Consider the following 13,987-nt stretch of genomic DNA (forward strand, 5'->3'; position numbering starts at 1 on the left):
ACAGCTCTTTGCTGCAACAGATCAGGAGGAACTCTTATGAGACACATGTCTGTTATCAGGCTGTTCATATCCTTGGGTGTTGCAGTCAGTTTCTGTGTGTCTCGTCTCCAGCCTACACAGTGCATATTTGTAAGTTGTATTGAACTCTTCCTGTACACGTTTGTTGCAACAAAACAATCCATTATAGTACTAAGATAACTGGCATTTATGAGGTAGATGGTGCCGTATGTCTCTTTACAAATTAGGCTTCTGTAGTGATCCATATAACTCCAGAGGAATAAGCCTAATCAGTCCCATTTTCTTCAGGTAGATGACAAATGTTTGAGGTGCGATGAGGAAGAAATAGGTAACTGGGAGTGTAGTGAGTCGATAGACTTATACACATCCCCTACAGAGTAGTCTGCCAGAAATTATTGGGTGAGCAAATGGATGTAACTAGATAAGGGATTTTTTGAGCTGGGATTCAGGATCTGAATTGCCTATAGTAAAGTCTTATAGGTTCATAGGTGTTTACTAGGCTAATGACCACAAGGGCCTTTTTGAGCCAAGCCATGCATCCCAAATCTCTGACAAGTTCTGATGCCCTTGATAAGTGTAAGCGTGGGCCTGGGAGATTAACCATTTACAGATTACCTGTGTTCATTAGAGACATAGGTGCCAAACCAGGGATGAATTTCCGATTTCCCATCCAGTTGTCCAAGTTGCACTTGAATTGGGTTAGGGAGGAACTCTGCTTCACATCGGTGGGGAGCCTGTTCCATAGACTGGGTAGTCTGTGGGATACATACCCATCTCTTCAGCAGGTCATATTTATATCACAGGCAAGGTTTAAGTCTTTAAAACGGTTAATTCTGGTACTGTTCTTTTGTGGATATGCAGTAAGGTCCGTCAGAGTGAGGTCTGATAACACCCTGTGTGACCGGTATAGATCTCCCTCAAAAGCCTGTAGGAGGAGTTGTATTCTGGTGACTGCAAAAAAGCAATTGATAGAGAATGGAAGTCAAAACCTAAACCAACTGTATTTGAAGAGGTGAATTGTAACACAGATAAAAGAACTGAAAGTGGGATCTTTAGAAAAGGGTAGGAGTAATTGTTGAATTATTGTTGGAATAATGATTTGCCATTAATTTGCCGGAAAACCACAATTTTATGAAAAAAATTTCCAAAAATGTGAGGCAAAAATCTGTATGGTTGAGAGGTATGGTAGGAGCAAGTTCCATAGAAAGAAATGGAAATGATGAGAACAAAACATGCAGAAAGTTTTTTTTAAGGAGGGGTGAGGTTTAAGGGAAGGGAGGAATTCATTGGTTTATGTAATGCGTAGCTCTCAACCTCATAGCACAAAAAATCTGGACAAAGAGCCTAAAATAGTAGGCGGGGGACAGTCCCAAAAATAGGGACAAATTTTAAATATTACTCTTATAAACTTAGAATATACAGGATTTGTACTGTGATGCATTTTCTGAAGGATGTGAAATCTGAAACTCAAATGTATGCCATTATTTAGTGACGTCAGTACTCAGTTATTTGCCAGAAAACCACAAATTTTATGAGGAATGGGGCAAAAATATGAGACAATCTGGACATTATGGGAAAATATGGACAGTTGAGAGGTATGATATAATGTTGGATTGAAAATTGTGTAAAAGAACATATGCGATGTATAATGTTTGTAACTGTGAATATGTCAACATGGTTTGTTTTCTTTTATATAAATGTGTTTGCCTATATTTTAAGTGGTATTTTTCAATAAAGATAGTTAAAAAAAATTAAACCAGTGTCCCAAAGCATTTTTATTGCAGTCTCATGCAAGAACTATCTCCAGTTATGACTCCATATGCCCATTCTCTGCATGAGAAAGCTTTCCAAATGCTCCAGCCCGTCTCCATCATTACTATGGATGTGTCTGCCCTAGTGTGTGACAATATATACAGGACCAAACAGTTTATTGCTTGTAGTCACAAATTCATATCAGTGTGCTGGAACTCGGAGCTGTAAGACTGTACTTGAAAGCCTTTCAACAGCAGCTCCCTCTTGGTTAGGTGGCTTTTCATTATAGACAATATAGTGTTCATCTGGGGCACCAACATTTGGGAGGGTATTCATTCCTGTCCCCAATGCAGTGAAGCTATTAAGCTCTGGGACTGGACTGTATCCTGTGATTTCTTCCTCACAGCAGTGCAAATTCCAGAGATGGCCAGTACTCGGACCAACATATTATGCAGAAATCTGCTTTTTACTCTCAAGTTATTAAACCAGAGACTGACCAGCATAGTCTCTTGCAGATGAGAACAGCCTATGGTGGATGGTAGATTACTGTGATTCTTCCCAAACAGAGAACAAGACCTCAGGAAAAAACTCACCAACAGTTTTTGTTCGGTACTCCAACAAAGGAAGAGCGTTTAGGTGTCCATGGTGACTCTCTAAGTGGTAATCAGGCTACATTCAATTTTGCTATCTCAGAGGAGTCAAAAAGCTACCCATGTCCCCTCCTGCACAGCTCATCCCATCCAAGCAGTGGCTACTTGAGACTGTTCCTCCTGAGTGCCTAGAATATTTGCATAACAGCTAGGTGATCCAACCACAGCACTGTTGCCAGATGCTATGAGTGGGATACGAGTTCCAGAGCAGAGTCAACTTAAGGACTACCTTTGCCGACATGATGATCACATGAGCAAGACTGTATATAACCTAGACTGACCTGTGTATCACTGAAGATGGACCAAATGTCCTGACTGAAATCACTGTTGCAGTATTCTTAACCAGTGGATTATTACAGCTAATGTCTGGTTGGGGTACAAAAGCATTACCCTCCCAGGGTTGCATTACTGACACGTGACCTCAGCTTGCAAGTGTAAGAGTTTATAGGTGGATGTATGAGCGTCATTTCCTAAGACTCCCTTGCTGCCAGCCTGAACACAGATAGTTTATCCATCGGATTGATTGTCATTGGTACCATTGCTTTGATAGTTTTGATGATACTGCCCCATTGGAGAACCTTCTTTTTACCTTTTAACTGTTTTGCTTTACCAGTATTAGAAGTTGACTAGGATGGGGCAAGTGCGAGTGCAGTAGGCAAATCATGTACAAAGACTTGCATATGCAGTGCATTTTTCTTTAGGAATGGAACACAACCACAAGGCCTGTTCGATTTGTCGGTCTTTTGTACCAGAGACTGCAGTTCTGTTTGTCCTCAGTCATAGCCACACACACATTCCATTACAAGTCAGTGTGTTGGCAGATGAATTAAGCAGGACCTTAGAGGACCCTCATAAATGGAGCCTGAACAAAGCAGGCTTTCTTAGTTATCCATTGATGGCTTCATTATATAAATGTATGTAGGGGTTAACAAAATGGTGTGTAATTTTTCAATCATGGCTAACTGTGTGTTCAATTTATTTCACTTCTCCCAAAGCCCTGGAGTCAGGTGGTAATTTCTGTCATTTTAAAACCCGGTGAAGACCCTCTTCATGTAGACACATACTATCTAATGTATATTCTGAACCATAGGTCTAAATGTTTCACTTCTCTTTGATAAAAGAATGGCCAGAATAGTTTCTCCTGACTTGGATCAGACAGGATTTGTACTTGCCAGTACCAGTTATGATGTTATAAAAGCTTTTTTGTTAATAGAATTAAAGCACTATAATGAAATGCCATTTATTAGTAGCAAGTCTCCATGCTGAAAAGGCATTCAACAGGGTAAACACACAGTATATCTTTAATATTTTTTTTTTAGCTAAAATATCATGAGGAGATTTATTACATTACATAATCATTATGGCAGTGGCCAAAATAAAAGAGGGGGAGTAGACTTTCCCAGATACTTTTTTTTAGGAGGGACAAAAGATTGTCCACACTCATGACTTTGCTCTTTATTTGAAGCCCTTTGCAAGCAGGTTAAGACAAATCCTAACTAATGGATACAAGCTACAGGCACTAGCATATAAAATTTCTGTGCATGCAGATACGTTTGCTGTATCGTACTAATATATTGCAGCATTTGGCTATTTTTCAGGAGTTGGGTAATTTTGGAAGATTGGCAGGTTATAAAATTAACAGAACTTCTGTATAAATATATGTGTGTGTGTGTGTATATATATATATATATATATATATATATATATATATATATATATATATATGTGTGTGCGTGTGTGTGTATGTATATCTCTCGCTCTCATATCTATATATATATATATATATATATATATATATATATATATCTCTATATATATACATATAAAGCCAATCTGGTGGTCCTCTGCCATAAACAAACTCTACAACAGAAGAAAGAAACTGTTGCAAAAAAAAAAAAAAAGAGTAAAATCCCATAACTGGAGGAACTCCCTGGTCAACCTCAGTAAGAAGCTGAGATCCCTCATAAAATCCTCCAAAGCTAGTTACGAAAACAAAATTGCCATTGACTCTAAAGACAACCACAAAGCATTCTATAGCTATGTCAAGAATCTCAATGGCAACACTCAGATCTGCTCTGAGTTACAGCACAATGGCACTAAATATACAGAACCAACTGATATTGCCAGCATCCTGGCAGATAGGTTCAGTGTTAACTTTACCCCCCCTGTCACCCCCTAGAGGGCCCATCTCTATACCGAAAGAATGCAAAGTTCCTGTAATCACGGCTGCACAGGTAAAAAAACACACCCTCTCCAAAGCCAAGTACACATCATCTATGGGACCTGACAGTATCTCAGCCTGCGTTCTACACGAACTGCAGAATGAACTGGCACCCTACCCAAGTACCATGTTCAGTCATAGCCTCACCTCAGGCTTTGTGCCTACTGAATGGCGCACAGCGACTGTTATCCCACTCACAAAGGGAGAGCCACGACGGACCCCGGGAACTACCGCCCCATTAGCCTGACGAGCCTGGTCAGCAAGGCCATGGAACTCCTAAACAAAGACATTGGTAATCTCCAAACTCTGGACCCTACCCAGTTCGGATTTGTAAAAGGCAGACCATGTCTCCTAAACCTGATTGACTTCTTTGAAGCAGTCACCAAAGCCCATAGATGAGGGTAAAGTGGTTCACACAGCTTATCTAGATCTCGCCAATGCTTTCGACACCATCCCCCACTCTGGAATTATAGATAAGCTCACTAAACTAGGTATAAATCCCTATGTCACAAGATGGGTTGGCAACTGGCTCACGGACAGAACCCACACTGTGAAAGTAGCAGACTCCAAATCCGACTTCAGACCAGTGACAAGTGGAGTACCACAGGGTTCAGTCCTGGGTCCTCTCCTGTTTGCTATCTACTTCTATGAAGTACAGGCTAACACAGAAGGTCTTTGGTTAACAAAGTTTGCAGATGACTGCAAACTAGGAGCCATAATCGAAACTCCTAACTATGTGGATATACTACAAAAGGGCCTCACTGAGACGGATAGCTGGTGTCAAAGCCATGACCTGAAGCTCAATGCCAAAAAGTGTATTGTCATCCACTTTGGTAAAAAAGTCTGTACCCATGAACTACCACATAGCTGGTAGTCTACTTAACGCCAAAAATGTGATGAGACCTTGGGACACAGGTGGACAGTAGTCTCTCCTTTGATGATCACATCGCCACAGTGGTCAGGAAATCCTTCTACATGGCTCACCTCATCACAAAAGGTTTCTCATCCAGAAAAAGAGGTCATTGTTCCCCTCTACTCATCACTCATTAGACCCATTATAGAGTACAACTCCCCTTTTGGTATGTACCTCACAAGACATCTACAACAACTGGAAAGGCCACAGAAATACCTGACAGAGGATTACTGGCCTCAAACAGATGCCCTACGCAGACAGTCTCAAAAAACTCCAGCTTTACTCCGTCGCATATCACCTACTCAGAGGCGATCTCTGCCTAATATACAAAGCTATGTCAAACCCAGAGCTGTTGGACATGCTCCACTTAAAGAAATCCGAATCCCTCCGAGCTACACGCTCTAGGGACCTAAACCTTGTCACCGCAATAAACAGAACATGCTGGAGGGATAGATTCCTGTCCCAGAGATGTCCCATACTCTGGAACAGACTACCTATGTCAAACAGAGCTCCTCATTAGCACTCTTCAAGAAAAATCTTGATGATTGGATGGGAGATAGGAAATTCACCCCAGGGATCACTTCTGTGGCTCTGCTCGATAGGGGCACAGGAAAATAATTTTCTTGGGTGGCGAAAGCCAGGGTACAATTTTGGCAAGGCTTATATAGGCCCTAGGGTCAATAGCCCAGTACCTACCTATGAACCTCTATATATATATATATATATATATATATATATATATATATGTATATATATATATATATATATATATATATATATATATATATATATATATATATATATATATATTTATGGTGGTGCTATTTATATCAATAGCCCAGTACCTACCTATGAACCTCTCTCTCTCTCTCTCTCTCTCTCTCTCTCTATATATATATATATATATATATATATATATATATATATATATATATATATATATATATATTTATGGTGGTGTTATTTATATCCCTCTCCTGGCTAGAGGGTGTGTATGTGTGTGTTTGTGTGTAGACTTGGCTTCTGTAGTGGGAGGAGATAGATTAGAGGACGTGTGTGTGCATGTATTTCATTGTCTGTGCACATATGTATATTACAGATTAGCTTACATAGTGGTATACTACTTTTTTCCTTCATCTCTTCCTTGAGCATTCTGATGTCCCACTTTGCTAGATGAGGCTAGGTGATGCAGGCACATTTGTCAGTGACTAAAATTATTTTTTGGGCTGCACCCCTCTTACAGCAAAGTCTCTTGTTGATGTCCACAGTGGGAGAAGCAATCTTGCAGCTAGCTTAGGGGCATCAAACTGCTGTGGAAGTCTGCTGCCTGTGTCTAGATTACATTAGTCTGTGATAGTACTGCAACAGGAATGTCATTCGAATATGTGATGTGTTAATTACCATCGCACAGCTGTACTTCAGCACTTGTTTTGTAATGTCGTTGATGCATTGTAAATGTGTTTTGAAACATGAATTTTTTCATTTTTAAGTCCTCCGATATTAAATACATATTAAATTGCTTCTGTCATAACAAGGATGAATAAATTCTAAAGAATTGTTTTTTCCTTTTAGGTGTGCGTTGGTAAGAGGTTTCTTTTGGAAGCTGTGGACTACATTGCAGTGGGCTGTCTTTGCAACAGCAGCCGCTGGCATGTTTGCTATTAGCCTGGTAAGTCCTATAGGCCAAACCACATCATCACAATTATGAGAATATTTGACTACAGAGCAGATGATGTTACTGTGGTTGAGTAACTGTACTCACGCACAAGCTCACCACGGTGACGTGTACAGTAATTAAAGCAACACATACTAGTGGCATTTGTGAGAATTTACATATGTGTTTCCTTTGCTAACTAGGATAAGCCATCTGCACCCCCAAAAAAGGCCCTTTTCACTGGCAACTCTAGGAAGTTTCCAGTTAGTTTGCAGAGAAGAAGTTACAAGAATGATCATTAAAGTGTATCGATCACATTCAGAAGCATGTTTGTCTTGCAGTTTAATTTCTCATTATGCGCATGTTGATAAAGTTGCAAGTGATGTTGCAAGTTTGTGTTTGACTTTTAAATTTTACTGTTTTCTTTATAACCACACCCACAAAATGTTATGCAAGGTATTAAGTAATGATTTACATAAACTGTGAAAAATTACAAACTGTGAAAAATTACAAGTAAGCTGAAGGAGCTTCTTGTTTATATTGTGGTTTCATTACTACATCATTACATGTTAATGATCAGTATGAGCTGTTCCACCTACAAGCACTGTTTGACATCTTGTCTTTCTAGGAAGCAAGCAACTATGTCTGATGCATTAAGCTTGGAAATACAGTAGCCTTATGCATTCATTTAGGTGGTGAGGGATTGTGGGTTCAGTCTTTCATCATGTCATGGTAGGGTTTTTTCAGCTTTTAGAAAAATATAGGGGGCTGTCCTTATCAACAGAATAAAATGCAGAAGCATACTTTGCATCAAAAACTGTGTATTTTTGATATTGTATGTGGTAAGGAGGTTATATCCAACTCCAAGGCTTTATTACTTGCACTTCCTTCAGAACATGAGCAGTTTTCTTTAAGTTAAGACATAATGAGCACCCCCCCCCCCCGTGAAATGAAGCTGAAATGATGATTTAAGTTTAGACATTTAAGCTCTCAGTACTATACATCCCCCCATGAGAACTTGTATCACTCTTTCTGTGATGAATGACTGTGAGTAGAGCAGGGTGTGATTGGAGCCATACAGGCAGGTATGGAGAAGGTGACTGCAGTAGGTTTTTCAAAGCACTTTGAGGTATGAATAGTCCAGGTTTAACTGTTTCTGTATTTGTTTCCTGTGCTTTTTTGTGGCTGCAAAAGCCGTAATGCAATTTATTTGCCCACCTTCTCCCACTGTCATGTTTTTATGCTGTGTGTGTATGTTGATTTGCCTCTGACACAACAGCAGTCTGCTTTTTTTTCCCACACATGATGGTGTGCTTGGAAGTTCATTGAAATAATAGCACACAAGCAGTGAACTAGCAGTGAGGGTTTGAGTCTCACAAGGGATAATTGGCTAGGCTTAAAATGGCTCGCAAGGGCAGTTAGCTTAGTACTAACCTATGAACCTACCATTCAAAAAAAAACTAAAAATGTCTGGTCAAAAAATATTCATTTAGTAGGCTTTTCCTCCTGCTTGCCTTGTAATTATTGTCAAAGTCTGAGATTACTTTGTGTTAGAAGAAAGACAGAATCAGGCTGCTTGAGTGGGGGAACATTTTTTGGTAAAATTATTTTATCAGAACTGTCTTCTGGCACACGTTTATGTTTATCTCTCATACTGCCATGCATGGAATTGTTTCTGTTTTTCTTCCTCTGAATCTAGACTTTGTAACAATGTGTTATACCTGATGGTCTCTAGGATGTTTGAAAACTGCTGTAAGTAAAAACTAAAAACAAAATTCTAGCCAAGCCAAAATTTCCACTGTATGATTCCTCAAACCTCTTATGTTAGAGGCCCAAGGGATTTGTGCAGATGACCCTTAAGAACATCAGGTGTTTCAGCTATATGGCAGTTATGAATGCCCATGAATTATATTTATTTTTAAGTCATTTAATGGACAAAAACTGCTGTAAATGAAAAAGGTTCCATTAGGTGTCTCTTGTTCTCTGGTAACTCTGTATGTAGGCGATTTGTACCTTTGAAACAAGAGCTTTCATTGGATGCTGAATCATCCCATCCGTTCTGCAGATTGTGTCGCACATACAGGTCCAAGGAATGGCATAGTTTTCAGCTAGTGTTGTTTTGCTACTAGAAACTTTTAGGATAGATGTCAAAAGAAGAAAGACAAAGATCCAACCTGCCTCTGTGCTTGCAGGGTTTTTCTGTTTACTTAAGATGGTCAGAATATATTTACTTACTTGCTTACTTATTTGTTGGCTGGGTTAGCCCCACTATGCCAGTTCCCTTTTTTCAGGAACGAGCCAAAATGTTATTTACTATTATCTGTAAATACTTAGTGTACAGGTAAAAATTCTAAGTTCTCTGAACTTTAACAAAGAAGGTCATTCATAATTTTTAGTACTCCAACAACAGTGTCACAGTGATGGTTTTATTAATGTGCAGTGCGGCTTCAGAATAATTAATGTTTTGGCTCAACTGTTTCGTATGATGGTAATTGCACAATGTCAGAACAGTTACGGTCGCTGTCATAGAGTGCTTGGATATCGAGATTAACTCTCAGCTGAGTGCCTTTTCTTTGGAGTCTGCATGCCATTCCCTATGTTTACATGGATTTTTACTGGCTGCCGTGGTGTCATTCCACCTCCCAAAGGGTGTGCCGTAAATGAACTGACAGTCCTCCATATTGGCTGTAGTTGTGCATAAGTATGTGTATGCGAGTGTACACAAGTGGGCATGTATCCTGAGATGGGCTTGTGTCCCTAGCAGGATTATTTTCTGTGCCTTCTGTCCATTGGGTGCTGAGACACCCCCAGGCGCAAGTTGATAGGGGGTATAATTGACATTGGATCCTTTTTTTTTTCTTTTAACTATTTGCTCCTCAGATCAATTTAAGTGTTGACAGCAGAGTAGGAGAGCATTAGTATGCACTTCTTAGAGGGAAGGAGCAGCAGATTGGAGAGCAGACATTTGTTGCTGTCACATAGCATGTAAGGGGGTTAGGGACCTGGTGCTATTCCTTGAAAAAGAGGGAGGGGATACCAGATTAGAGAATGGGCCTTCACCTAGTGGTGAGGGGTGCCATATTATGGAATGACACCTGGTACCTAATAAGCCAGCTACTCGTTGCAATCATTAAATGGATTAAGTGGATAATTAGAGAAGGAATGATCCTACTGATCTGTAGGACACCACTTCATCTTATCTGTGAATTAAGAGGCCTGTTTTGTAGACTTAAGAGATTTAGTAAAATGATTAGACACTTCAGCAAGACCATATTTATTACCTGATGACTGAGGTGCTTACCTTTTATGTTGGTATTAATAAAAGGAATCGTTTGGAGTATGAACCATAACAAAGTTCGAATTGCATTTTTTCAGAATTAAAAAAGTAAAAGTAAGAGACTTTTTTGGTCCCCTCACCATACTTCTGTAGTTGTTGTTGTGTTTTTTGGCTTTTCCCGGTTAGGGGTCGCCACAGCGGAACTCTGGTCCACTAATGATTGGCAGTAGATTTTTGCATGCCGAGTTGCCGGCTCAGATGTACAACCTTTAACGAAGGTACGCCCATTCACGCATGTCTCCGCACAGAAGACGCTCTAGCTGAGAATCGAACAGGACGTCTTACTGTGAGGCGACAACGCTACCGCAGCACCACCACCGCAGTATAGACATCAGTAATTCAAAAGGATGTCTGTTGTCATAAGGCTGAACTGTTCTAAAGTGTGTGTGTGGTCTGGTCCCCTACATGGTTGGAAGAAAAGGGACACAAGCAAATTACCTGTTTTAACCCATAGACATTTGCAGCACCTTCCAAGCCAAGTGACTTAGATTGTCCAGAGTCCTTGTCTGTGTGATGTGAAGAGGCAGCCATTCTTTAAAGCTGGATACTTTCTGTACAGTGATGGATTACTTTAGTTGGGCTTGTATTCCCCCAAGAAAAGAGGTTGATGTGATGTTGCATTGTTTGCAACCAAGGTCAGTCTGTTTGATCATTTAATTTTCTCCGTGGTGAGTTAAGCAGAGAGTTGCACAGGTAAAAGCTGGACTCATCATTATCAATATTCTTGTTTTTCCATTGAATATCCAAATGAGAATGGTAGCTACTCATTAGCTCTATGCATAAACCGTTGGTGCAACAGGTAGCACACACACAACTTTGGTGCACAAGGCTATAGGGTCTTTTCCCACACCATGTGCAACTATTTCTGAGATTGCAGTACAGCATCAGGGGGTGCTGCATTCCTGAGTGTGCCATCTTTTTATGACCTGCATTTCTACCCATGTCATCAAAAGCAAACTTTTCCACAAACCTCTTCTAGTGAAAAGTGTAGCCTTGCCATTTTAGGGGAAAGTGTCTATGACAATTAAACCTGAGTGTGTCCATTGTACAAAGGCTTGTACTTTCTCTGGCAGCATGCATCTGATTACCTAGCTTATGGCATAGGTAATTGTGACTTTTGATTACATACTGGTTTGGAATTATTTTCAGTGCTGCTGTAGAATTAACATTTACATTAATATACCTTGTTCAGAACACAGTGGGTTATCTGTCAGAGCACACCTCTCTCTGGTGCTGTTGTCAAAATGCTACCCATTATTGCAGTATATAACCAAACCTCACTGTGTTAAAAAAATTGTATATACTTTGCCTTTGTAAAATGCAATTAGAAGTTTAATGTCTGTGCATAAAGTATGTATTTCACAGTTGTACCTGCCTTTCTACAATTCTTTTCAATATTTTTAGCATCATATTGTTTGTTGCTCACTGTTTCTGTTTGTGTCTATTCTTATTCAGTTGTCATTACTTCTGTACAGTTGTTACTTTTAAATGGCTCTTATGTCTATGAAGGGTCCACCTGTTATGTGCTGACTACTTGTTTTATTGTCAAATGTTTTTGTTTTGCAGTGCCTTTTCAGTTTTGTACTAAGGAAGTCATTCTTATGGTTGGAAATTAAAAACAAAATGCAATTTTTTTTTTTTTTTTTTTTTTTTTTTTTTTTTCAGGTACCTTACACGTACTTGGAATATGAAGCAAACAGTAACATCTGGCCTGCTGTGAACAAGATGTATACAGCTGTTGATCGGTACCAGTTGGTGAACTCGTATGGGCTTTTCAGAAGGATGACTGGAGTTGGGGGTCGTCCAGAAGTTATTGTGGAGGGAAGCTATGACCAGCAGACTTGGAAGGTATGTAATGGCAGTTGTAAAAGTTGGCTGGAGTTAATTTTCCAGTGCTGGTATTGTAATGCAGTAATGTGAGAGAGGGGTCTAAATTATGTGATAGAAGAGTCTCTTCTTCGAACACATAATCGACACACAAACCGCAAACGCTGTAAACCGCAAATGGCCACATCCGCGAATCATTTCCTAGGGGGAAAAAATTCACGTGGCCGTAAAATAAAAAACAAACTTTAAAACACCAATCAAGTTGGGGGGCTGTGCCCCCCCCCACACACACACACAAACCCTAACTAAATATACCAACTCCGAGATCACTCCACATGGAAGAAAAAAGCAGTTTCCGATAACGGCCAACTGAATTTTTTTCCCCCGAGGAAAAAAAATTAGTGGATGCGACTGTTCACATTCACAGTTTACAGCATTCGCTGTATATGTGTCAATTATTATCTGTTCGAAGAAGAGACTCTTCGATCACATAATATAGACCCAGAGAGGGGTGTTGCTCTTTTGAGGTATCTTCCTTTAGAATGAGATAAACTGAGATCCCATATGAAAGATCACATGGCCCTTTATTATAATATTGAACAAAATTAGATTATTTTCAACCTTTAGTCTCTTACTACTCTTTAGACATAGAACTTCCTTCCCATTTCCTTAGAAATATTGCATCTGTCATTTTGTCACCTGTTATTTTGTCATAAAGTACCGTGTCTTCCTTTCCACACATGCCATATACATTCACGGTTTTTCTTGTGCTCTTTTCTCATTCCACTTTTCCCATTTGTAGTCAGCAAGATTAGTATTATCTTATTTTCTCTAGAAACTCTTACTTCTGTCACATTAAAATTATATATATGTGTATATACTGTGTGTGTGTGTGTGTATAGATTGTGTATGTGTGGATATGTATGTGTGTTTATATGATCTGTATATATATATATAAGCATGTGCTTGGCCAGTGCACTATATTCCTGTCCACGTGTAAAGCAATAGAAATGATCCCTTATCCTCTCACGCAATGTTCTATTGGTTTTACCCACATAGAAATGAAAGCAAACTGTGCAATGAGCAACATAAACTGCATTCTTGGTGCAGCAGTTGCTATTGCATCTGATGTCCCACAGGCGTCCAGTGTCGGGATGCCTGAAGTAGTGTGACTCATCTATATGGATACACTGAACACATTTCCCACATTTCTGAGTAGCTGTGAAGCTATCCATCTTGAACTGTCTATCACTATATTACTGGCATTAGCATGACATAAGATTTGCTTTAAATTCTTCATGTTTCTGTAGACAAAGGTGGGTTGGTCCCCAACCAAATCCTTAACTTTATCAACTACTAAAATGTTCCAATTATCTGAAAAAGCTTACTGCACTACATGCCTATTATGGCTAAATGGTATTATAATGGGAATAACTTCCTTGTTGCTCCCTCGATTACCCCTCACTGCTGGATTCAATTTCTTCCCTGGAAAAATGTGGTTTAGCCCGAGTAGTCCTTAAACCATCAATACTATGATATGCCCTCGAGATTTCCTCAATTTTGTATCCCCGCTATTGGAAACCTTTCTCTAATACATGCAATTCCTGTTGAAAAT

General features: G+C 39.6%; 1 protein-coding gene across 1 annotated transcript in view; it reads left to right on the plus strand.

The window, feature by feature from the left end:
• The window catches only part of LMF2 (lipase maturation factor 2), a 698,972-nt gene that overhangs the window by 521,438 nt on the left and 163,547 nt on the right, over positions 1–13,987 (plus strand). Inside the window, 2 exon segments of the mRNA XM_044088653.1 lie at positions 7,127–7,223; positions 12,211–12,393. Of these exon segments, the coding sequence (XP_043944588.1) occupies positions 7,127–7,223; positions 12,211–12,393 (280 nt within the window).

Source organism: Protopterus annectens, chromosome 11.part0, assembly GCF_019279795.1.
Source record: "Protopterus annectens isolate FY-2018-M chromosome 11.part0, PAN1.0, whole genome shotgun sequence".
In the NCBI taxonomy this organism is placed as follows: Eukaryota; Metazoa; Chordata; order Ceratodontiformes; family Protopteridae; genus Protopterus; species Protopterus annectens.